The following is a 26,556-nucleotide window of genomic DNA, read 5'->3' as shown; positions in this document are numbered from 1 at the left end:
GATGTATGGTTTGAGGTGTACAAAACTGCCCAGCTGGGTGTTGAAACATCAGTTAAGCCAGAAACTATCTAAAATATTTCTGTGTGACAATTATTCACTGTTCACTGGTTTTATTAGGCTCATAATTTATCAACATTGTAGCTTTTAAATTATATTTAGTACAGATTTGAAAGTTGTTAATATTTTTATTGTTATGCAAAACTGTTTGAATATATATTCCATTTTGTTTCCTGTTTATACTTGTTCTTAAAAAAATCTTTTTCTCTGATTGGTGGGGAAGCAGAATTAATATTGTATTAAAGTGCAGAATCACTTGCTGTAAAAAGGTTTGTGATCCCATACTTCTGTTCTGCATTCAGGAACTAATACTAATGTTTTCTTATGTTGCTGATACAGTAAGATTTTGGTTCTGGCTTTTCCATTCGAGATATAGCATATTTTTGTTGTGTAGGAAGTGCTTCAGTGGGGGGAGGGGGGGGGGGGGGGGGGGGTGCAAGATGGTGGCGGCCTGAAAAGTCTGCTGTGTTGGGCTTTGTGCCATAGATACCCGGCTTATCTGGCTAGGAAGAAAAGTGCTGCGCAGTCCATTGTATCTATTATGGAGAGAGCTGGTATTAATGCTGGATTTCAGGAATTCTGTGCAGTGTTATTCTGTCGGAGGGCTGTGGGGTGCAGTAGCGAGAATGGAACCCTTTTTTGAAAACCTGGACCTCCCCGGTATAAACACAGAGCAGGCCTCCCTTTTAAATGCATCCCTTACAATACAAGAGATGCAGGAGGTGGTATGGCAGTTCCAGAGTGGCAAAGCACCTGGCCCAGACAGGTTTCCAAGTGAGTTTTACAAGGTGTTTATACATATGTTGGCTGAGCCACTTCAGGGCATCTATAGTCACTCGTCTAGCCAGGACTGCCTTCCGCCCTTCTTTAGGGAGGCCATTATCTCCCTCGTTTTAAAGAAAGGAAAAGACCCCGAGGATTGTGCCTCGTACAGACCTATCTCGTTATTGAATGTAGACCAAAATTTTATCCAAGGTCCTGGCCCCGAGGCTGGAAAAGGTACTGCCTGTTATTATCAAAGAAGATCCGATGGGTTTCATTAAGGGCCATGGCTCCTCTAATAATATCAGGAGGGTACTGAATATAGTGAAAGTATGTCAGCAGAAATTGATTCTGGGCTTGGTGGTCACCCTGGATGCCGAAAAGGCTTTTGATTGAGTGGAGTGGTCATATCTCTTTGGTATTCTAGATTGTTTTGGTCTTGGTGGGGCTTTCACTCAGTGGGTGGCTGTGCTAATATAATGGCCCCAAGGCGGGGGTCATCACGAACTGTGTAAAATTGCATAATTTTAGTATTGGGAGAGGCAGCCGACGAGAAAGAGATGTCCTCTTTCGCCGCTATTTACTTTGGTAATTGAGCCGCTGGCAGAGGCCATCTGGAAGGTCCCTGAAATAGTGGCACCAAAAGTAAGAATTGAGGAGCACAAAATTACTCTTTTTATGCGGATGATCTCCTTCTGTTTCTGGTTAACCCGGAAAAGTCTATACCCCGGCTAGCACAAAAATTTAAATTATTCAACAGTTTTTTGGGGTACAGCGTAAGTTTCACAAAGTTGGAAGTCATGCCTGTGGGAGGATTGGTAGAAGTGCCTGAGTTGGAGAATGGAACGCAGTTTCTTTTTCGGTGGTCACAAAAAGATTTTCTCTACCTGGGAATTTTATTACCCCCCCTTCCATCAGTTGTGTAGAGTTAACTTTGTGCAACTGTTGGAAAGGATATAGGAGGACTGGCAGCAGTGGGAGGGGCTACCAATATTGTTGCTAGACCACATAGCCCTGATTAAAATGCATGTTATTACACCCTACAAGGACGCTCCCGTTTTTGCTGCCCAGTCAGGTGCTGCGGAGCTTTACTGGCTGGTTTGGGTTCTTTTATTTCGTGCTGTAGGCATCCCTAATTAAATTGACTAAGCTGCGACTTCTGCAGGGTATTGGTGGGGGTGGTGGTGGGTGGATCTTCCAGATCTGAAGAGATACCAAATAGGCGCCCTATTGTCACATGTGGGTGACTGGGCGCATAAGGATTCACTGTCGATATGGCTTGATGTTGAGGCCTCACAGGCAAGGTGTCCTCTCGTTAATTTATTGTTTATGCATAAGATGAGATCCGTGGCTGAGCATTGTGAGAGCCGACCTATCTTAAATACTGTGAAAGCATGGAGAAAAATGTGGCAGGGTGAGGGCAACTTTCTTAAGACCTCGCTGTTCACCCCATTAGTGGGAGCCTCAGGATTTAGGCCGGGGTCAATGGACTCCAGCTTCAAAGCATGGGAGGGTAAGGCATGGGAGATTTATTTGAGAGACAGCTCTTGATTCTTTTAACCAGTTAAGTCAGAAATACGGGATACCTAGTAGGGACCTCTTCCGATATTTTCAGGTTAGGGATTATATACAGAAAAAAAACATGTTCTTGGTTCAGCCCTACAAGTCAGACATAGAGAGAAGAGTGCTCCGCTGTGGGAGTACTCTTCGGTTAGTACCATATATCTTTTGCAGAGAGGGAGTGCCTTGGGGGATATAGAGAGGCTCCATGGGATCTGGAATCAGGAGCTAGGAGAAGAAATCTCATCGGAAACATGGGAGGAGGTATGGGAGAATGTGAAGAAAATTTCAATACGCAATAACGCACAAACGATGCAATTGAAGATCCTTCACAGGGCCCATATGGCGCCAGAAAGGTTAGCAAAGTTTAAGAAAGGATCCTCCCCAGGATGTCCAAAATGTAAAATTAGTACAGGCACCCTTATATCTTGCTTTTGATCCTGCCACAAGATTCGTGGATACTGGAGTGCCAGCATGAATGAGCTGGAGAGGATCCTGGGAATTGAAGTTAAGGCGGACCTGGTATCCCTTTTGGGTCTGCCGAACCATGCTCTCTAGGTGAACACGGGAAGAGGTTATTTAATATTCTTACACACTGTGGCAGGAAGAACGTCCTAGTGCACTGGATATCAGAAAAAAACCCAGGTCTTATGGGGTGGCATAGACTTGTGATGGAGCATGTCCCCCAAAACTATCTTACAAATGTGGTACACCATAGAACAGAGCAATTTTATAAGATGTGGCAGCCCTTTCTAAATTACATTAATATGGATTTATCTGCGATACTAATTAGGGCCTTTATACAGCCCTAAGGGCCAAATTTGGTGGTCTGGGGACTCAGGGAGAGGAGGGTTAGTAAATACGTGTATAATAACTGTTGCTCTCGTGGATGGGAGCTTTGGTGGAGGTGCAGTGAGTGGAGTAATGTAATGTAATCTAATTTAATTTAATAGTAATTTAATTTCATTTCATTTTATTTAATTTTTTCTTAATTTAACTTGGGTTAAGTAAGAAGGAGATGATGGTTCTCTGTAGAGTAGTCAGTAGTTTATTGTTAATACTGTTGTAATATAATATATATTATCTCTATTCTACTGTATCTTTGTATTTTTACAACTTTTTTGTAAAAGAGTAAACATAATACAAATAAATAATTTTAAAAGTGCTTCACTAGCTTGTATTGATACACTGAAATAATGGCCTGTATATGTGGTCAGAGTAAAATTGGTGACATTGGCCATCATCGTCACCTGTCAGTCTAAGCAGTTTAGGAATCTCTCATCAGGCAGTCCCTGTGTGGAACTCCACTTGCTGCAAGTGGGAAATCACAGGCCTGTGACCTCATGTTTTCAGTGTGATGTAATGGGATGGGCTGCTGCTATTCCATAGAAACACAGAAAATAGGAGCAGGAGTAGGTAATTCATCCCTTCAAGCCTGTTCTGCAATTCAATATGATCATCTAACTCCACACCTATTCCTGCTTTCCCACATATCCTTTGATCCCTTCAGCTCCAAGAACTATATTTAACTATTTTTAAACGTTCAGTTGTTTGGCCTCAACTGGCCAATGGCCAACCCCCAATCTTTAGACTGCCACTCCAGGTTCTGGACACCTTGGTCTTTGGGTACAATCTTCCTACATTTACCTTGTCTAATCCTTTTAGAATGTTATATGTTTTCTTGAGATTTCCTCCTCATTCTTCTAAACTCCAGTGAGTTTAACAATCTAATCTCTCTTCATATATCAGTCCTGCCATTCCAGCAATCAGTCTAGTGAACCTTCCTTGCGCTCACTCGACAGTCAGAACATTCTTCCTTAGATAAGGAGGCCAAAAGTGCACAAGTGTGGTCTCACCAATGACGTGTGCAATTGCAACAAGACATGTCAGCAGCTGTAATTGAATATTTCCACTATGATAACCAATGTACCATTTACTTTCACTGCCTGCTACACTTGCATATTTCCTGTCTGCCAACCAGTTCTCTATACATGTCAGTAAACTACTGCCAATCCCATGTACTTTAATTTTACATGTCAATCTCTTATGTGGGACCTTATTGAAAGCCTTCTGAAAATCCATTAAACCACATCCACTCTCCCCTTTATCAACTCTACTAGTTTCATCTTCGAAAAATTCCATTAGATTTGTAATGCATGATTTCCCTTTCGTAAATCCATCCTGCCTCTGACAGTTGCTAGCACTGTTTTCCAATTGCTTTGCTGTAAAGTCTTTCGTAATAAATTCCATGATACCGATATCAGGCAAACTGGTCTGTAGTTCCTGGTGTCTCTTTACCTCCTTTCTTTATATAGTAGGATTACAATAGCTACTTTCCAATCTTTTGGATCTGTTCCAGAATCTATAGAATCTTGAAATATGACCACCAATGCATATACAATTTATTTGCTTAAGTACTCTGGTATGTAGATCATTGGCCCTGGGATTTGTTGGCCTTTAATACCATCAATTTTCCCAACACAATTTCCCTATTAACATGGATTTCCTTTAGTTGCTTTCTTTCACTAGACCCTGTGTTGCCCAATATTTTTGTCTTGTTATTCCCAGAAAGTGTTGCCAAATGCTGGGACAGGGTATTGGATCTATCATCACCAGAAGGAGAATTGTAATTTTATGTTTTGTTTTCAGAAAATTGGTGAGCAGACAGAGTTTAAATCATCTTCTGATAAAAGATATTAATGTCCTTTGTTGTATGGGACATTTTTCTTTTGTTACAAGTGAAGCAATGTCTAATTCATATTTTGACTCAATTGCAAAGACTAACAAAATTCTATTTTCTTTATATGTTGTGGTAGGTGAGCTGAGATTTTAGCACATCTCTATATAGTTTCACTATGTAGTTTCGTACTTGTTAATAGATGGACTTTGCTGTTTGCTTTTGGGTTATGAGCATCACTAGTAAGGCCAGAATTTATTGTCATCTCCTATTACTCTTCAGAAGCAAACTTAGTAAACCACCTTCCTAAATTGCTATAGTTCATGTGGATACCCCCATGCTGTTAAGGAAGTCGTTCCAGGATGTTGACCTAATTGTTGTGAAGAAATGGTGAGAGTTTTAAATCAGGGTGATCTGTGGCATGCTGGGGCAGATGGTGGTGTACCCATGTGTCTGTTGCTGCTTTTCTTTTAGTTGGTAGAGGGCATGGGTTTGGAAGGTACTATTGAAGAGCCTTGGCAAGTTGCTGCAGTGCATCTTGTAAATGGTGCACAATGGTGGTGGGGGGAGTGAATGTTGAAGATGGAGAATCAATGGGATGCCAATTAAGTGGGCTTGTTTGAGCTTGGTGCTGTTGAGCTTCTCAAGTGTTGGAGATGTGTTAATCTCGGCAACTGGAGATAGTCAATTATATGTTGACTGTGTTGTAGATGGCAATACAAATTTATTAAGATGAATATATCAGAATGTTAACAAATACATTGCCAATGATATACATCTAAACAGTTATTTTTCTTTTTTCATTCTTTGAATGTAGAACAATGTATGAATGCATTTTACAAATATGTAATAACAAATAGACATGGAGCTAAAGGACGGAAGATTTTTAAAAAAAGGGGATTTAGAGGGCTATGTGAATTAAAGTGTTTAGGGACAGAATTACATGTTTGGCCCAAGCAGTATAAAGTTCAGATACACAGGGAGGAAAGATATTTTGGAAGTTGATGTCAGGAATGAAATATGAGGTTTGTACGACTGTTACAGATGTATAAACGTTTGGTCTGTGTGCTTGTATATTGAATTAAAACTGAAAATAGTAAAAGGCAAATCAGTTATTTGTGTACTATCTTGCATGCGTTTATTGGGCCAAACCCCTAAGAAAGGAGTTTCAACCTTGCATGCCTTTTGATTTAGAGCTTCTTTTGTACAAAATCCTTGCCTTCTGTCCTTAGTCCTTTAGTATTTAAATGGAGAATCATTCCCTATTGATCTTGTATACAAGATCTTGTTAAGAAACCTTTTTTGCTGATGGATTTCATATTTTTAATAGGTTTATGCATGGGGCTATAATAACTGTGGACAAGTTGGATCAGGATCTACTTCTAATCAGCCAACACCACGAAGAGTGACCAGTTGCCTACAAAATAAAGTGGTTGCAACTATTGCCTGTGGTCAGTCATCTTCTATGGCAGTGCTGGATAATGGAGAGGTGAGTGGTGTCATATGGTTAATGAGTAAATTTGTTATTTAATCTTTATACTTTAAAAGGTTAACATAGTCATCATTAATGTGTTAGTAGGGCTAATGTTACAGAATTTCTTTATTCTTGCCAGGCATCGTTTCCAAGGAGTGTCTGTTCTCTGGCTGAGATCACCATGATGCAATGTTTCTTGTCCATGATGCTAGGGGCTAAACATCATGGCTAAACATTGTGCAAGGCTGTGCAATTGGGTGGCTGGTGTGATGGGAATTGAATGGTGCTGTGCAACTCATTGAGTCTTCCTTAATGTTGAGTACACCTTCAATCCAGGAATATTTAATATGCAGTCCTACCTTTTTGGTTTTTAAGACAGATCTTTGTTATAGCCACAGATTGTGATGTGGTGGCAGTTTGCACCTGAAGCTCATCCATTTTTTTACCACACTTTGTGTGTTCATATATGTGTGCAGTAAACTTCAGATATTGTTGCATTATGCCTCAGTTTGATCTCATCTAACATAGCATTAATTGATACTGTACTGCTGTCTGCTTCTCCCAACTGTAAAAAGTTAAATAACAGCTAAATAATATGGATGCTGGAGACCTGAAATAAAAATGCGAATGCTGGTGGATCTCAGCAGATCTGATAGCACCTGTGGCGAAAGCAACAGAGATAATGTCTTGAATCTGATATGACTCTTTTTCAGAACTGTGCAGGGTTAGAAAATGGTTATCCTGTTGACAGAGATGGGGTGGATCGAGTGGGATAGGTGGCAAGGATGCCTTGAGCAATAGACAGAGAGCATGTAAAGGAGATGTAGATATATAACGTAGGAGTAAAAAGAAGAAAAATGGGTCTGCTATGCTTAGTGTAAATCTAACAAGACATGGCTGAGACTGAGGGTGTTGTTATCAAAATGGCCACGCACTGAAGAGTTGAACTCAATAACTTGTTGAGTCTTAGAAGGTGGAAAGTGTCTGTGTGAAAAATTACGTACTGTTTCTGCAGCTTGTAGCGCGTTTCATTTGAAGGTTAATTTGGGCTGTGATCGAGATAGGGGGGAGCCATCAAGCCTTGACAAACTCAACATGTCTGTTCTCTGCCGCACAGCCGACTTTCAGCATAGAGAAAACCAGTTTATTTTTCATTCAACAATTGCTCTAAGCTGTAAATTGGAATTAATAAGTCAGAGGTGTTTTATTTGTGTGAACCAGTCACCCTGTGCTTCCTGCAAACCAATGCAAACATCCTGTGAAGCAGTGTCCTAATCAGCACAAGATAGGAAGGGGTTTTATCTGAAAGGAAGATAACCACTTTTTCTTCAAAGGAACCATCCAAGCCTTCAATTATTGGGGCATACAGAGGCTATTTAAACACTCTTGCTGGAGAAAGAATTAGTTTCCCTCCCAGAGAGTTCATTGAAAGCCAAAATGTTAGTAAATGGGATAGGTGGAAAAGCATTGTACAAAATTTAAGTATGATTTGTTGTTTGAGGTAATTAAGGAATTACCTATGGATGAAGTTGATCTATTCCTTGGGAATACTTTGGCAGGAATGAAAGTTATAGCTTCACCTACAATCAGAGTAAGTCCAGTTGAGGCTAAAATGGTGAAACAATTGCTGGAACAGGTTCTTAGTATTTTTCCACTGTGTGTAGTGACCAGAACAATAGCTAGACAAAGTCCATCGCCAAAAGTCACAGTAATACCTCAAGCAGATGTTAGGGTAGCTGAAATTCAGAAGAAGTGTTGGCATATGTTCATTTACTGAAAAATGTGTTGCTGGAAAAGCGCAGCAGGTCAGGCATAGAACAATACAGCACAGAACAGGCCCTTCGGCCCTTCTTCAGGGAGGCCTGAAGGGAGGCTTATGCCCGAAACGTCGATTCTCCTGCTCCTTTGATGCTGCCTGACCTGCTGCGCTTTTCCAGCACCACACTCTTCGACTGATCTCCAGCATCTGCAGTCCTCACTTGCTCTTGTCATGATTTAAGGCCCACTTCACCACCTAATCTAAACTGACATTTGAGTGTCATATTGAGGGACTGCTGTTTTCAGATGAGATGTTAAGCTGTGTCCCCCATGCCTGCTTAAATGGATATATTTTTTTAAAAAAGAATAAGGAAGTTCTCATGTCCTGGCCAGCACTGAACCTTTGGCTAACATCACTGTCATTGGTTATCTCATTTACCTTACTGCTGTTATTGGAACTTTGCTGTGTGTAAATTAGGTGTATACTTTGTTCAATTGAAACTGTGACTACACTTCAAGTATTTTGTTGGCTTTTAAGCTCCTTGGGATGGATATCCTGAGGAAATGAGGGTATTGTACTTCTTTCTGTTCTTTCTTTAACTAGTTTATCTTGCATTGCAGGTTTATGGCTGGGGTTATAATGGTAATGGGCAACTTGGATTGGGCAGTAATGGAAATCAGCCGACCCCATGCAGACTGGCTGCATTACAAGGAATTCATGTGTGTCAGGTATGTTTGATACATCTGACCAGTTGTAGTAGACAAAATGGCTTGTTGGCTATCACTCTTCTACAATACAAAAGTTTGAGTGTTCAATCAATTGTGACTTCAGAACATGACACCTCAATGCAGTACTGAAAGAATGTGGTATTGTTGAAACAACCATCTGTTAGCTGAGGTGCTAAACTGACTGAGATTACCTTTTTTGGGAATATTTGTTATAGCAAACAGATTAACTAGTTTGTTTAGCATACAGAGTTTGGACACCACATTTGTCTCTATAGCAATGAAAGTATTCTTAAGGAATCCTGTGAAGTGATCTGGGATAATCTGAAGATTTGCAAGATGCTTACAACGGTTCTTTATCTTTGTACATTGTTTCACATGAGACTAAAGAAGATCATTGGTGTGTGGTAAGTTATTGTGGGGAAGTCATCATAGGAGACATTATAATGGATGGCACTATGGCATACTTCAAAGAGCATGCACAACCATTCTTGGCTTGTTTGTTGTGGGCTGATCTGTTCTGGCTCACCACCTTTACCAGGCTTTCCCTGCTCTTGCTTGCTTCTGGTCTCCTGTTTCCTGCCTCCCAATGTGCAATGATGACATTTGAAAGCTGAAGTACATAGAGTCACATGAAAGTCAATTTCTGACTCTCTAATTAACCATGTTGGCAGAGGGAGCATTCTGTTTATAGAACATAGATTTATTTAATTGCAATAGAAGAGAGGGTTTGTCTTATATGTGGATCACCTTATGAAGTCATAGTTGAGAGTGTGGTGCTGGAAAAGCACAGCAGGTCAGGCAGCATCCGAGGAGCAGGAGAATTGATGTTTCGGGCAACAGCCCTTTATCAGGAATGAGGCTTTTGAGCCAAGGGGGTGAGCGATAAATGGGAGGGGGTTGGGCTGGGGGGAAGATAGCTGAGAGTGTGATAGGTAGATGGAGGTGGGGGTAATGGTAATAGGAGGATGGAGCAGATAGTTGGGAAGGAAGATCGTCATGTAGGACAGGTCATGAGGGCAGTGCTAAGGTGGAAGGTTGGAACTGGAATAAGGTGGGAGGAGGGGAAATGAGGAAACTGGTGAAGTCCACATTGATGGTGAGGTTGGAGGGTCCCAAGGCGGAACTTGAAGCGTTCTTCCTCCAGACATTGGGTGGTCAGAGTGTAGCGATGGAGGATGCCCAGGACCTGCATGTTCTTGGCAGAGTGGGACTTGGCATTGAAGTGTTCATTTTCAGGGCAATGGGGTTGGTTGGTGCGGGTGTCCCGGAGATGTTCTCTGAATTGCTCTGCATGTAGGTGTCCTGTCCTCCCCAATGTAGAGGAGACCGAATTGGGGACAACGGCTACAGTAAATGACGTGTGGAAGTGCAAGCAAAACTCTGATGGATGTAGAAGGCTACTTTGGGGCCTTGGACGGAGGTGAAGGGGGGCGGTGAGGGCCAGGTTTTGCAATTCCTGCGGTGGCAGAGGAAGGTGCCAGGAGAGCAGGGTGGGTTGTGGGGACATGGACCTAACAAGAGAGTCACGGAGGGAATGGTCTTTATGGAAAGCATATAGGGGAGGAGAGGGAAATATACCTCCGGTGGTGGAGTCTATTTGTAAGTGGCGGAAATAGCGGAGGATGATGCAATGTATATGGAGGATGGTAGGATGGAAGGTGAGGACTGGGGTGCTTTGTCCTCATTGGGGTTGGCTGGGTGGGGTTCGAGGGCAGAGGTGTGGGAAGTGGATGAGATGCACTGGAGGGACTCATTGACCACTTGGAGGGGAAATTGCAGTCTTTGAAAAAGGAGGCTATCTGGTATGTTCTGTGGTGGAACTGGTCTTCCTGGGAGCAGATGTCACGGAGGCGGAGGAATTGGGAATGAAGGATAGCATTTTTACAGGAGGCAGGGTGGAAGGAGGTGTAGTCCAGGTAGCTGTGGGAATTAGTGGGTTTGTAGATGATGTCCGTTTTGAGTTGGTCACCATTGATCGAGTGGGAAAGATCCAGGAACGGGAGGGAAGTGTCTGAAATGGACAAGATGAACTTAAGGTCGGGTGGAATGTGTTGGTGAAGTTGATGAACTGTTCAACCTCCTCGTGGGAGCACAAGGTGGTGTGACTCTCTTGTCAGGTCCATGTACCCACAACCCACCCACCACTCGCGGCACCTTCCCCTGCCACTTTCGGAATTGCAAAACCTGCACCCACACCTTCCCTCTCACCTCCGTCCAAGGCCACAAAGGAGCTTTCCACATCAATCAGAGTTTTACCTGCGCTTCCACACATGTCATTTACTGGATCTGTTGCTCCCGATGCGGACATCTACTTGCAGACCCCTTCAGAAAACATCTCTGGGACACTCGCACAAACCAACCCCACTGTCCCGTGGCCAAACACTTCCACTCCCCCTCTCACTGCACCAAGGACATGCAGGTCCTGAGCCTCCTCCATCGCCAAGCCCTAACCACATGACGCCTGGAGGAAGAACGCCTCATCTTACGCCTTGGGACCTTCCAACCTCACGGTATCAATGTTGACTGCACCACTTTCCTCATTTCCCCTCTCCCCACCTTATCCCACTTCCAACCTTCCAACTTGGCATCGCCCTCACTTTCTCCTTATAGGAGCTGTACAGCACGGAAATAGACCCTTTGGTCCAACTCGTCCATACGGACCAGATATCCTAAATAAGTCATATGCCAGCATTTGGCCCATTTCCATCTCAACCTTTCCAATTCATATAACCATCCCGTTGCCTTTTAAATGTTGTAATTATACCAGCCTCCACCACTTCCTCTGGCAGTTCATTCCATACATGCACCAACCTATGAAAAAGTTGCCCCATGGAAAAGACCTTAGGTCCCTTTTAAATCTTTCCCCTCTCACTGTAAACCTGTACCCTCTAGTTTTGGACTCCCCCACCCTAGGGAGAAGACCTTGTCTATTTACCCTATCCATGCCCCTCATGATTTTTTAATCCTCTATAAGGTCACCGCTCAGCCTCTGACTGTGATTGTGTTTGAAACTTGCACAAAAGTGATTGCTTTAGGCATCTGCACTGAACTTCATACCCAGCTGTTTAGTTCTGACTTACATTTAAAATTGTGCCCTCCATATATTTAAATAAGATCTCGAGTATTGTTCAGCTTACATTAGAACAATTGTTTTAATTTAACATAAGATACAAAATCAAGGCAGTGAGAATTTGTCTCCTTCATAAAGGACTGCATGCTGCTACTTCTGAGATTCTGTCTCAAATGTGGCTCTATGGTTATCTGCAACTTTTTGGGATGTGGCGTGGAGAAGGATACAGTAAGACAAGATGTATTGCACTGTTGGTTAAAGACCAGTAGCCAGTGAGCTGATTGTAGCTAGCAACTCCCAGAAAGCATTTGACAAGGTGCCGCATAAAGACTGATCTAGAATGTTATATCCCAGAAGGATAAGGGTAGACTAATGGCTCAGACAGAGGATGGCTGACGGATGGAAAGCAGACGGTTGGGAAAATGTGTCCTTCAGTGGATGGCAGTCTGTAACTAGTGGGATCCTGCAAGGTTCCTTTCTTGGACTTCAACTATATACAATCTATATAAATGATCTGGAATCAAGGACTGAGTGTAACATAGCAAAGTTCATAGATGATACTAAAATAGGTGGGAAAGCAAGCAGTGATAAGGAGATAGAGTTTACAGATGGATATTGATTGGCTATGAGAATGTGTCAGAATCTGGCAGATGGAATTTAATGTGGATAAGTGCAAGCTTGTCTATTTTGACCAGAAAACTAAAAGGGCAAATTATTATTTAAATGGAAGCAGGTTCAAAGTGTGTCAGTCCAGAAGCATCAGCCATGTTTGTGCATGAATCACAAAGTAGGTATGCAGGTGTAGCATACAATAACAAAGGCAAATGGAATCCTCGCATTTTTTGCAAAAGGACTGGATTATAAAAGTAAAGAAGTGTTGTTCCAATTATATAAGACATTGGTGAGATCACATCTTGAATATTGTCTCTAGTTTTAGCCTCCTTACTTGAGAAAGTATGTGGTGGTACTGGAAACAGTTCAGAGGAGGTTCACCACTTTGATTCCAGGGATGAAAGGGCTGTCATATGAGGAGTGGTTGAATAGCTTGGGCTTGTACTCACTGGAGTTCAGAAGAATGAGGGGGAATCTGATTCAGCTATATAAAATACTAAAAGGGATTGATAAGGTAGAGATTGAATAGATGTTCCCACTTGTGGGATAGTCTTGAACAACACGTCATGGAAATAGAGTGAGAGGAGGTAGGTTCAAAACTGAGATGAGGAGAAACAACTTTTCTCAGAGGGTTGTGAATCTGTGAAATGCACTGCCCCAGAGTGCAGTGGAGGCAGAATCAATCAACAGATTCAAGAAAGCAATAGATAGCTTTCTGATGGATAAAGGGGTAAAGGGCTGTGGGGAGCAAGCAGAAGTGTGGGGTTTAGACCAGGATAGGTTCAGCCATGATCATGTTAAATGGCGGAACGGGCATGAAGGGCTGAATTGCCTACTCGTGCTCCTAATTCCAATGTAACACCCTGATAATACCATAAACTCCATACTTGCATTTCTTTACCCTTGAAGTTTTTAATACATGCACCTTACTTGGCTTACCATGAAATAAAATCTGGTGATTTGGTGCAAAAATAGAGATTGGTGCTTTACCTTTAACCTGATGTGTGTCAAGTAAGCATTCTTTAATACTAGGATGGCATCCAAGGTCCAGCACCACTGATCCAGAATCTGGTTTCCAGCATCTGCAGTCATTGTTTTTACCTCATTCTTTAATACTAGCTTACCCAATACTAGCTTATCCAAACTGAGGATGACTTTTGTTTTTGTTTCAGAATGAAGGTGCTTGATTCTATCATTTGTTACTTATAACTTTAATTTGTAGATTGTCTGCGGCTATGCTCACACTCTGGCACTGACAGATGAGGGTTTGCTTTATTCCTGGGGAGCTAATGCGTATGGCCAACTGGGCAGTGGTGTGAAAAGCAACCAGTCCTGTCCTGTGCAAATCACTGTGGATAGAGAAAGGTAATGTAGTAAATCTCAGACAATACTCAGTTATCATCATTACTCTTTAAATTAGCTGTGGCAGAAAAGTTCTGTATGAAAACCTAAGAACATACCAGCAGGCAAGACTAGATGCTGTAAAGATTAAAAAAAAACTATAGATTCTTTATTTGAATGGAGGACCCATCATCTATGGGTAACTAAAAAGTTGAGAGCATCAGACCTGAGGAAAAACAATATAATTGCACAACGATTGGTGACAGATAACTTCAGAATATAGTAAATGGTGGTTGAATTGATTGATAAGTGAGCTGAGAGGAAGCTAGCTAGAAATGTAAAGACACATGGCAGGGGTATTTAAAAAGGGAAAGGAGTAAGTAAAGTGAGTGTTTTTACAATCTCACCTCTTGGAAGATGAGGATGGCAAGTTAACTATAGACAATAAATAAATGGTGGATATAATAAATAAATATCTTGCTTCTGATTTCACCATAAAAGATTTAAATAAAACTATGTGATATCTGTAAATGAGGTGGAGGAAAGAAAAGAAGAACTGTGTGGAATTTACAAGGATGTTACCAAGGTTGGAGGACCTGAGCTACAGGAAGAGGCTGAACAGGCTAGGGCTGTTTTCCCTGGAGCGTTGGAGGCTGAGGGGTGAACTTATAGAAGTTTACAAAATTATGAGGGGCATGGATAGGATAAATAGACAAAGTCTTTTCCCTGGGGTCGGGGAGTCCAGAACGAGAGGGCATAGGTTTAGGGTGAGAGGGGAAAGATATAAAAGAGACCTAAGAGGCAATATTTTCATGCAGAGGGTGGTACGTGTATGGAATGAGCTGCCAGAAGATGTGGTGGAGGCTGGTACAATTGCAACATTTAAGAGGCATTTGGATGGGTATATGAATAGGAAGGGATATGGGCCGGGTGCTGGCAGGTGGGACTAGATTGGGTTGGAATATCTGGTCGAAATGGATGGGTTGGACCGAAGGGTCTGTTTCCATGCTGTACATCTCTATGATTCTAGTAAGGAAACAGTATTTTGCAAACTGGAGCTGTATTATAATGAGTCACTGGGTCCTAATGACCTTAATTCTCAAATCTTAAGACGGATGACTAATGAGGTAGTGTCTGTATTTGTGTTTATTTTCCAGAATTCATTTATATTCTGCAAAGGTTCCATTAGACTAGAGAATAGTAAACATTAACCTTCTATTCAAGAAGGGAAAGAAACAGAAATTGGAAAAAATAGGTTAGTTAGTTTGAAACTGTGGCTGGGCACTTGGTAAAATCCAAAGTATTTGGGAAGATTCAGGGTGGTTTTATGAAAGGGAAATCTGTTTAACCAACTTACTGGAATTCTTTGAAAGAGTAACATCTGCAGTGGATAAAGGGAATCCTGTCAATGTACTTCACTTTCCAGAAGGCATTTGATATGAATCCACAAAAATGTTACTGCGCAAAGTAGGGGCTTGTGTTATAGGGAGTAACATACTAGCATGGATAGAATTTTGGTTGGCTAACAGAAAACAGATTATACATAAATGGGTGTGTTTCACATTGGCAGCACGTAACAAGTGGGATCCTGCAGTTAATTTCTATAAATAACATTGCTGAAGGTTCCAAAGTTATAGTGGCTAAAATTGCAGGTGATACACGAAGATAAGTTGGAAAGTATATTGTGAAGAAGATATAATGGCAATCATGACCAATTACAAATAGGTTAAATTTGGTAGAGTCTGGCAGGTGAAGTATTGAAGTTGTTCATTTTGGCAGGAAGAATAAGAAAGATTATTAATGAAATGGAGAATGACTGCAGTACTCAGATGTGCAGAGTGATCTAGGTGTTCTACTAGGTGAACCACAATAGGTTAATGTATAGTAAGTGATCTGTTTAATTAGACTATAGTACAATAAATAAGAATTCTTGTTTAGTACATAACGTTGGTCCATGCTTTCTATCAGCCTTGGTCTGAAAGTTAGGTAAATTAGTACTGTGTGTACCTTTAATATTTGGTCCAACTCCAGGAATAACAGATTTGTAGCAATGCCATGAAACAGAAAATTATTTATTGAACCAATGCAGGGTAAATAAATATAAAATTATTGGTAATGGCCAAAATATAGCACATGTGAGTAAAGCTTCCCTATTCAAAGACCATTCATAATCATCATGAGCAGTAGTTTAAGGAATTTACATATGGTTTTTGTATGCTTTCTTCTAATCTGTGTACTGTACTTTTTTTTTTGCTGCTTAGGATTGTGGAGATTGCTGCTTGTCATTCCACTCATACCTCAGCTGCTAAGACCCAGGGTGGTCAGGTCTACATGTGGGGCCAATGTCGAGGGCAGTCAGTCATCCTACCACAACTCACTCACTTCTCTTGCACAGATGATGTGTTTGCCTGCTTTGCATCTCCTGCAGTTACATGGCGCCTCCTGTCTGTAGGTGAGGTGATTTTTACTTCTTTATAGTTCTCACAATTACCTATTAATAATAATCAGTCATTTGACTAGTCGTCTGGTGAATACAAGTGCAAATTCCACCATAACTGTTTGAGAAATGAAATTGTGTCCAAACAACATCTAAAATAAAAAGCTGATTACCAATAAAAGTGACCATGAAGCCAAGAAAGTCAACTGATTAATTATTGTCCTTTATGAAAGGGAATATGTGAGTCCACTCTCTCATCATTGCAGTTGATTCTTTATTGCCTTTCACTTGTATGAAACTGGCAACTCGAGTGGGCAGTATTTAATGGACATATGCCAAAACTTAACAATTAATAAGGGTTTCTAGATTCTTATAGATAAAAATGCCAAGAAGTTGTATGCGTATTCCTGTGAGAATGAAATATACATTGCTGATGTTGGCTATGTTGGCAGGTAGGAGATGGTGAGGACTGCAGATGCTGGAGAGTGAGAGTCAATAAAATGTGGTGCTAGAAAAGGCATAGCAGGTCAGATAGCATCTGCGGAGCAAGAGAGTTGATATTTCAGGCATAACCCTTCATCAGGACTAGGGAGGGGAAAGGGAGCTGAGAAATAAATAGGGGGATGGGGTTAGAGGAAAGGTAGGCAGGATGGTGTAGATGGGTGGAGGTGATTGTGATAGGTTGGTGGGAAGTGAGGAGCAGATGGGTGAGAAGGAAGATGGACAGGTAGGTCAGGTCAAGAGGGTGGTGCCAAGTTGGAGGGTTGAACCTGGGATGGATGGAGGGTGGGGAGGTTTGGAAACTGGTGACTTCAATGTTCAAGCCATATGGTTGTAGGCTCTAGAAGCGGAAGAAGAGATGTTCTTCCTCTAGTTTGCAGGTGGCCTTGTTTAGGTGGTGGAGGACACCCAGAATGGACCATGTCATCGGGGGGAGTAGGATGGGGAGTTGAAATGGATGCCCACTGGAAGGTGGGATTGGTTGGTACATATGGGCACTTTTGCATGTTACGTGCACTGCAGAAAGGGAGATTACTACAGATGAGTTGCAGTCACTAGAAGTGTGTATGAATGGAGGTTGCTCTAAAAAATACTGACCTTTTTGATGACAAAGGGTTTCTGCCTGCCAAAACAGTGTGATTGGCTCCCAGTTTGCTGAACAACTTGTGGGGTGTGACGGTTTGGACAGAAGCCATAGGAATAGCTACAAGGAAATAAAAAAAACCTCAAGTCTTAAGAATGCCAGTTTAATTTTTCTCCTTCAGTTGTTGCAAGTTTGTCTGTTAACCAATAATCCAGAGATGTTGTAAGTATGAACCAGTTGCCTTGTACCTCCTGCAAGTGAGTGAAAGTACTTTGAGAAGGAAGATTGAGGAATGGCAAGTCCTGATAGACCAAAAGCATCATGTTAGTGAACACTGTGGGCAAAGACCATTGAACTACTTTCCCAGTCTTGCCATCTGTCCATTACATCCATTTTATTGTACATGCCTGTATCTGTCTAATTATATGCGCATGTCATGGGGAGTTTTATTGGGGTTAGAGTTTTTAACTAGTAGTGTTATATGTCACTGGTTCAAATAGTAATTCTTGTTCAGTATGGAAATCTGGTCTGTGCTTTCTGTCAATCTGGGTCTAAAAGACATGCAAATTAGGGAATTTTACATACTTCTTAAAGACTTAACTTTTGTAATGACTCCTGGAAAAGTGGAGCTTGATTTCTAGCGTGTTCCCCAGTGAGGACTAACCAAGTCTGGGGGCTCTTGCCTGGGATTGATTTGAAACCAAGACAACAGAGCCTTGAAGGCAGATGCAGTTAAGTATTAGCCCAGTACTTTATTTTAAAGGAAGTATAAGAGAGACCAAGTACTCCAGATAATGAAATGTTGGATTTAGTTTATATTTGGTTATGGTTAAAGCAGCTTGAGCTTGAGGAAAAGTTGAAGAAACTAGAGATGGAACTTGCAAAATGAAGAAAAAGACAAAGAAAGAGTAGAAAGATGTGGAGAAGGAATCGAGATGGTGGAAAATGGAAATGAAGAAACAAAGTGAGAAAACTAGAAATGCAAAGAGAAGAGAAAGTGAGGGACCATGAATATAAACATAAAATGATGCAATTGAAATTGGAGATATCAGGTACTGATGCGAGCCTTAGTGGGGAGAATTTGAATCATAATTTGAAATCCATTAAGGAAATGTTTAATTTTGCACAGGCCCTGTTAAAACTCGAGGAAAAGAATGGAGACACTCTTCATTTCCTTTGAGAAAGTAATGAGAAATTAATTAGGCAGGGGAGGACATGTCACTACTCATACCGAGTAACTGGAAATTTATACTTCATTGTCAGAGGAGGTTTCTCGGGTTATAAAAAATAGCTATATTGGCTGCATGTGAGTTAGTGCAAGACGCATCTAGACAAAGGTACAGGAATTTTGGGAAACAGTTAGATCAAACATCAGGGGAGGCAACAGCCTATGGTGTTATTGCTGGATTGTTAATCTGGAGACCCAGGTAATGTTCTGGGGACCTGGGATTGAATCCTGCCACAGTTAATGGTTGAATTTGATTTCAATAAAGATTTGGAATTAAAAGTCTTACTGTCGGAAAAACCTAACTGGTTTGCTAATATCTTTTAGGGAAGGAAATTGATGTTCTTACCTGGTTTGGCCCACATGTGACTCCAGATCTACAGCAATGTAATTGACTCTTAGTTACCCTTTGGGCAATAGGGAATGGGCAATAAATGCTGACCTAGCCAGCATCCTGTGAATGAATAATAAAGAAAAATGGAATTCAGAAAGTTTAAACAAAATAATTTTGACAGGGGTGGACACAAGCATTAGAAGTTTTTTTTATTAGAATAGATTCCCTACAGTGAGGAAACAGGCCCTTCAGCCCAACAAATCAACACCGACCCTCTGAAGAGTAACCCACCCAGATCCATTTCCCTCTGACTAACGCACATAACACTATAGGCAAATTAGCATGGCCAATTCACCTTACCTGTAAAGCATTTGTGATGACTCAAGGTTATCCTCTCAGATCAGGAAGAAAAGTACTGAGTGTGGATGTGAGAATAAGAAGTTGAGGTGTTTCCATGGTAATAGTGGGGCACATTTGTTCAGAATGCTGGAAATTTAAGAGAAGTGCATGGGAACTCATGATGAGACAGTAAAGGAAGCCTGAAAGGAAAATGCCACGGAGCAGATTAGATTAGATTAGATTAGATCTTGTAGCCTCAACTGCAACTAAGAGATTGAGGTTCTGTGAGTGCAAAAGACTAGATGAGAGATCTGAAAGGGTTGGTTTAAAGGAAAGATGACCCCTTTTTCTTCAAAAGACATATCCAAGTCCATAACTACATCCAGGGATATGGAGCAACTAGTTCTCTCTCTCTCTCTCTCTCTCTCTCTCGATGAAGAAGAAAACCTTTTCATGTAATTAAGACAGCACTTTTGATACCTACACAAGTTTTTGAAGAACCATTTAGTCACGTGTTAGTGGATTGTAACATAAACTGATATCAATTTATTCATACAATTATGAATATGGCAATCAGAATCTCAGAAGCTGCTGCTTTAAAGACAATTACAGCTGATGTAGTATTGGAAAAATAACTCCGTTTTTTTACTCATTGTGGACTACACTTTAACTCCCCCTCCCACTCCGCCAAGGACATGCAGGTCCTTGGCCTCCTCCATCGCCAGACCATGGCACCATGACGCCTGGAGGAAGAGCGACTCATCTTCCGCCTAGGAACCCTCCAGCCACAGGGGATGAATTTTATCTTAGCCTGCTTGGCACACCCTCCTCATTCCTGAAGAAGGGCTTATGCCCGAAACATCGATTCTCCTTCTCCTTTGATGCTGCCTGACCTGCTGCGCTTTTCCAGCAACACATTTTTAAGCTCTGATCTCCAGCATCTGCAGTCCTCACTTTCTTCTAGTTTTATGACTAAAGTTTTCCAGATTATTAGCTGTTTGGGTGAAATGAGTGCATTGTGTATCATCTGCAAATGCAAAGTTTGGGAGAGTTACCATCAGCCTCTCAAAACAGAGGTTAAGGCACACTGTCAGGAATACCTATTGAACTGTATTTGCTATCAGAAATTCCCAAATGAGTGTACTGTGTTAAGTCCATTTGAATTGATTGATGTTGACGAGATTAGAGATCCATTAAAATTGCTGGAGAAGTTCTTGAGCTTAAAAAAGCACATACTCAGTGTTGGATTACATGTTCATGTCCAAATGAAACTGAAAGAATGAGCACATAAACATTCAACAACAGGAGCATTTCAAGCAGAAATGGCAGCGTTGGTATTGTTACCGTTGCAAGGTGAACCTATGAAAGTGAAATTCAGTGTTCCACACAAAGTAATTAGGAGAATTAGCAAAGTGACTTGTCTGATAATTACTTCTGATCATAGAAAGAATAATTGGTTTTGTTGCCTAAACATGTTGAAAACGTCTCATTGAAAAGAATAAGGAGCAGAAAGTATGTCAGTGGTGAGAATAGTGGAAGGTGGCAGACAATAACAGGTAAAAGGAAAATTAGACAGCTCTTGAAGTGAACCTCCTACATTTTGATCAGCTAATGCATATATACTGAGTCATGCAGACACTCTGTTTTCAGATTTAGAGAAATTACAATGAGAGGATCTTGTTAGACTAATTAGTATAATTTATTAATCTGAAGACATATTAGATTAGATTAGATTAGATTAGATTACATTACAGTGTGGAAACAGGCCCTTCGGCCCATCAAGTCCACACCGACCCACCGAAGCGCAACCCACCCATACCCCTACATTTACCCCTTACCTAACACTACGGGCAATTTTAGCATGGCCAATTCACCTGACCTGCACATCTTTGGACTGTGGGAGGAAACCGGAGCACCCGGAGGAAACCCACGCAGACACGGGGAGAACGTGCAAACTCCACACAGTCAGTCCTGAGGCGGGAATTGAACCCGGGTCTCAGGCGCTGTGAGGCAACAGTGCCACCGTGCCGCCCACATACATCTGGTTATTGAGTAGCAAAGTACATAATGTGGATATAAGCGAGTCAGTATCGATAAAACAGCATCCTTATCATTTGAACCCACAAAAGCAAACTCAAGTGGAAAAAGTGCTATAGAACCATGTGATTGAACCTAGACAAAACAGCTGGAATTCACTGGTAGTGTTTGTTCTTAAAATGGATGGATGAACTAGGATCTGTAGAGATTATAGCAAGGTACCAAAAACAGATTCGTACTCAGTTGCACAATTAAAAGACTGCATTGAAATGGTTCCTCATTCTTGTCAAAGTTTGTACCATTCAAGGGATAGTGGCAAGTGCCATTGACGTCAAAGGCTAAAGAAATATTAGCTTTTGTTACACCAAATAGCAATATGACATGATGCCATTTGTATTTAAAAAAAAAGCACCCCAACTACATTCCAAAGGCATCTGAGCTTCATCATAGCTATGTTTGTAACTAAGTACATTATTAAGATGATATTGTGATAAATAGCAACACATGGGAAAAGTACATAGAAGACCTGTTGAACTAATTACATTTCGCTGACTTAGTAATAGATTTAGCCAAAAGTAAATTAGGAACAGCAAGAGTAACTTACCTAGGACGTATTGTCTGACAAGGACAAGTCTTGTCAAGGAGAGTGCATGTGAAGGCGATAATAGAATTCCCTGTTCCTAAAACTACATGAGAGATTGAGATTTTTATGAATGTGTGGTGTTACCGGAAAGCTGTGCATATTTTCAGAACAATGGCTATTCCTTTAACAAATTTGTTAAAGAATCGAGCAAAAATGGGTCAGTTGGCAGAATGCAAGGCAGCCTTCGCGAGCTATCTAAAATCTTGACAGAAATCAGGTCATGCTCACTATTTGCTGCAGCCTTGCCCTGAGAATTTAAGAAATAAGAAGGAAGTTATTAAAAAAAATGATAAAGAAATTCATGAATTGAAAGATTGTTGATCAGTGAGCAGTAGTGCCTTGTTTGTGAGCATCTAAAGTTGGTGCAGAAAAGCTCTGTTTTGAAACTGAATGGAAAGCAACAGTCCTTATGCAACAAAAGTTCATTCTTGCAGACAGTTCTTGCTTTTTGCATGTCAAACAAAGGACGGATTCAGGTAGGGAAAGAGATTAAGAGCTCACAGCAACTGTGAGGTACTGATGTTGTTGAGAAAACAGAATTGAAGTTGTAGACCAGCAGACTTCCTTTAGTCTTGTAAACAAAATGGTAGCAATACTCAGGTCTGACAGCAGTGGAGGATAGAGAAATAGTTAACGTTTCACCTCTTGTCATCTTTTATCAGAACTGAAAAACATTTTTAGGGTTGTATGTCTTATCTTTTTTAACATATGCACATCTTTCCTGGTTATTTAATGTAAGTGTCTTACAGAACTGAAAATAGTTGATCTTTCTCAGTCCCTCGTGTGGCTCTTGTTATGATCCCAGCTGATGGTGAAGCTGGAGAAGTCTGATCCCAGAGTGAAACCTGTTTAATAGATCATAAGTTTTATTTTTGCAACCTTCTTTTAACTGTGGTGGTCAGTGACTGAACATGTTGCGAGGGGATTCAATATTTCTTTAACAAAAGAATATCTTGATTCATTACACACAAAGAGAAAAACCATGAGCTATTTTACACCATATAAGAACTAGTTGAGATGGTATTATTACTGGGTAGTTGTTCCTTTCTAAAAGGAAGCTTGTTTCTATGTGCTCTCTGTGTTGAAGGAGACCTTTGTTACTCAACAGCAGCCCAACTTCTTTGCCCCACTTCCTTTGTTTTCTAAACCACCGGGCGAGCCACATCAACGGTTTTCTCAAGGCAGAGTTTGCTGTTGGCATCCCCCTTGTTTACAGCCACTTGTTTATGCTGCCCTTCTCACCACCTCTATCCTCTTTCCACCTTCCCACACTTGAACACCACCTACCCAGACTACATCAGCAGTGAGGGGGCAGGAAAGGGCACATTGTCTCCCTTCCCCTCCGCAGCCACATCCTATTTGAACCTGAACCTGTTTACGTGCACATTTTGATTTGGTTTGTTTAATTATTGTCACGTACTGAGATACAGTGAAAAGTGTTGTTTTATTAGCAAGTTTTGAGAAGATTTGTAGCTCAGGTTGAGGTTCTGGATGTAGGTTTGCTCGCTGAGCTGGAAGGTTCATTTTCAGACGTTTCATCACCATACTAGGTAACATATTGGGTGAGCCTCCGGTCGAGGCACTGCTGATGGAAACCCAAACATATAAATAGAAATCAGGAAACACCAGCAGTGCTTTGTCTGGAGGCTCATTGAAGATATTACCTAGTATGGTGACGAAACGTCTGAAAATGAACCTTCCAGCTCAGCGAGCAAACCTACCTCTGGTATTGCTTTATGTACTATCTGGACAAATCAGACCTTACATAAGGGGGGTAGAACAGAATACAGCTACAGAGAAGGTGCAGAGAAAAATGAACTTTAATACATGAGAATATGTTTAAGCGGCATGGTGGCACAGTGGTTAGCACTGCTGCCTCACAGCGCCAGAGACCTGAGTTCAATTCCAACCTCAGGCAACTGTCTGTGTGGAGCTTGCACATTCTCACGTGTCTGCGTGGGTTTCCTCCGGGTGCTCCGGTTTCCTCCCACAGTCCAAAAATGTGCAGGTCAGGTGAATTGGCCATGCTAAATTGCCCGTAGTGTTAGGTAAAGGGGTAAATGTAGGGGAATGGGTCTGGGTGAGTTGCTCTTCAGAGGGTCGGTGTGGACTTGTTGGGCCGAAGGGTCTGTTTCCACACTGTAAGTAATCTAATCTAATCTATGTATGTGGGTTTCAGCAGTGCATGGTGTGCATGTGCTGTTGTCAGGAGACACAGCTGCCTTTTAAAACCTAAGCGAAATGTGTGAACAAATTCCCAGCTAGTCGGCCACCAATCTCTTAATGTTAAATGAAACTATTTTTCTCTCTACTAAATGCATACTATAGAAATATATGTCAAACCTATATATGCTTCTGTTAATTTTCAAAACCAAGTTTCCAAATTATAAAATGCATCATGTAACTAATTTATTTTTGTAGAAACACTGCAGGGTGTAAGTTGAATAAGGAGCTGAAAGTGGCCTGTCGCAAAGATGTTAATACAGTTGTTATGGGGGATTTCAACAAGCAGGTAGACTGGGAGAATCAGGATGGTATTGGACCTCAAGAAAGATACTTTGTGAAGTGCCTCAGAGATGGATTCCTGGAACAGCTGGTGCTGGAGCCTACCAGGGAGAAGGCAATTCTGGATCTGGTATTGTGCAATGAACCAGAATTGATCAGGGACCTCGAAGTGAAGGAGCCATTGGGAGGTAGTGACCATAATACAATAAGCTTCAATCTGCAATTTGAGAGGGAGAGGGTACAATCGGTAGTGACAATATTTCAGTTGAATAAAGGGAACTATGGAGCTATGAGGGAGGAGCTGGCCAAAGTTCAGTGGTGCAATACCTTAGCAGGGAGGACAGTGGAGGAACAATGGCAGATATTTCTGTGTATAATGCAGAAGATGCAGGATCAGTTCATTCCAAAAACGAAGAAAGATCCTAGGAGGAGGCATGGGTGGCCGTGGCTGACGAGGAAAGTTAAAAAGCATATAAAGTCAAAAGAGAAAAAGTATAACATAGCAAAGATAAGTGGGAAAACGGAGGACTGGGAAGCTTTTAAAGAACAACAGAGGATTACTAAGAAGGAAATATGCAGAGAAAAAAATGAGGTACGAAGGTAAACTGGCCAAAAATATAAAGGAGGATAGTAAAAGCTTTTTTAGGTATGTGAAAGGGAAAAAAATGGTTAAGACTAAAATTGGGCCCTTGAAGACAGAAACAGGGGAATATATTACGGGGAACAAAGAAATGGCAGAAGAATTGAATTTGTACTTCAGTTCTGTGTTCACTGGGGAAGACACAAGCAATCTCCCAGAGGTAACAGTGGCTGAAGGACCTGAACTGAAGGGAATTTATATTTGCCAGGAATTGGTGTTGGAGAGACTGTTAGGTCTGAAGGCTGATATGTCCCCAGGGCCTGATGGTCTACATCCCAGGATGCTGAAGGAGGTGGCTCGAGAAATCATGGATGCATTGGTGATTATCTTCCAGAGTTCGATAGATTCAGGATCAGTTTCTGTGGACTGGAGGGTGGCTAATGTTGTACCGCTTTTTAAGAAAGGAGCGAGAGAGAAAGCAGGAAGTTATAGACCAGTTAGTCTGACCTCAGTGGTGAGAAAGATGCTGGAATCAATTATAAAGGATGAAATTATGACACATCTGGATAGCAGAAACAGGATAGGTCAGAGTCAGCATGGATTTATGAAGGGGAAATCATGCTTGACTAATCTTCTGGAATGTTTTGAGGATGTTACTCTGAAGATGGACAAGGGAGATCCAGTGGATGTAGTGTACCTGGACTTTCAGAAAGCCTTTGATAAAGTCCCACATAGGAGGTTAGTGAGCAAAATTAGGGCGCATGGTATTGGGGTACAAAGTACTGACTTGGATTGAAAATTGGTTGGCTGACAGGAAACAAAGAGTAGTGATAAATGGCTCCCTTTTGGAATGGTAGGCAGTGACCAGTGAGGTACCGCAGGGATCAGTGCTGGGACCGCAGCTTTTTACAATATATATTAATGGTATAGAATATGGTATTAATAGTAACATTAGCAAATTTGCTGATGATACAAAGCTGGATGGCAGGGTGAAATGTGAGGAGGATGTTAGGAAATTATAGGGTGACCTGGACGGGTTAGGTGAGTGGACAGATGCACGGCAGGTGCAGTTTAATGTGGATAAATGTATGGTTATCCACTTTGGTGGCAAGAACAGGAAGGCAGATTACTACCTAAATGGAGTCAAGTCAGGTAAAGGGGCAGTACAAAGAGATCTGGGTGTTCTTGTACACCAGTCAATGAAGGCAAGCATGCAGGTACAGCAGGTAGTGAAGAAAGCTAATAGCATGCTGGCCTTCATAACAAGAGAGATTGAGTATAGAAGCAAAGAGGTGCTTCTGCAGCTGTACAGGGCCCTAGTGAGACCACACC

At 41.4% G+C, this 26,556-nt stretch overlaps 1 protein-coding gene across 7 annotated transcripts in view; it reads left to right on the top strand.

The window, feature by feature from the left end:
* Window positions 1–26,556, top strand: part of LOC122554944 (RCC1 and BTB domain-containing protein 2-like) — a 68,274-nt gene that overhangs the window by 12,166 nt on the left and 29,552 nt on the right. For all 7 annotated transcript variants that reach the window (XM_043700389.1, XM_043700391.1, XM_043700390.1 and 4 more), the window contains exons 5-8: window positions 6,387–6,545; window positions 8,910–9,017; window positions 13,922–14,064; window positions 16,302–16,492. In XM_043700389.1, coding sequence (XP_043556324.1) covers window positions 6,387–6,545; window positions 8,910–9,017; window positions 13,922–14,064; window positions 16,302–16,492 — 601 coding nt within the window. The remainder of the gene's footprint in view (window positions 1–6,386; window positions 6,546–8,909; window positions 9,018–13,921; window positions 14,065–16,301; window positions 16,493–26,556) is intronic.

This window comes from Chiloscyllium plagiosum, chromosome 12 (assembly GCF_004010195.1).
Source record: "Chiloscyllium plagiosum isolate BGI_BamShark_2017 chromosome 12, ASM401019v2, whole genome shotgun sequence".
Lineage (NCBI taxonomy): Eukaryota > Metazoa > Chordata > Chondrichthyes > Orectolobiformes > Hemiscylliidae > Chiloscyllium > Chiloscyllium plagiosum.
The sequence above is the reverse complement of the archived record's forward strand: the minus strand, read 5'-3'. Positions and strand labels throughout refer to the sequence as shown.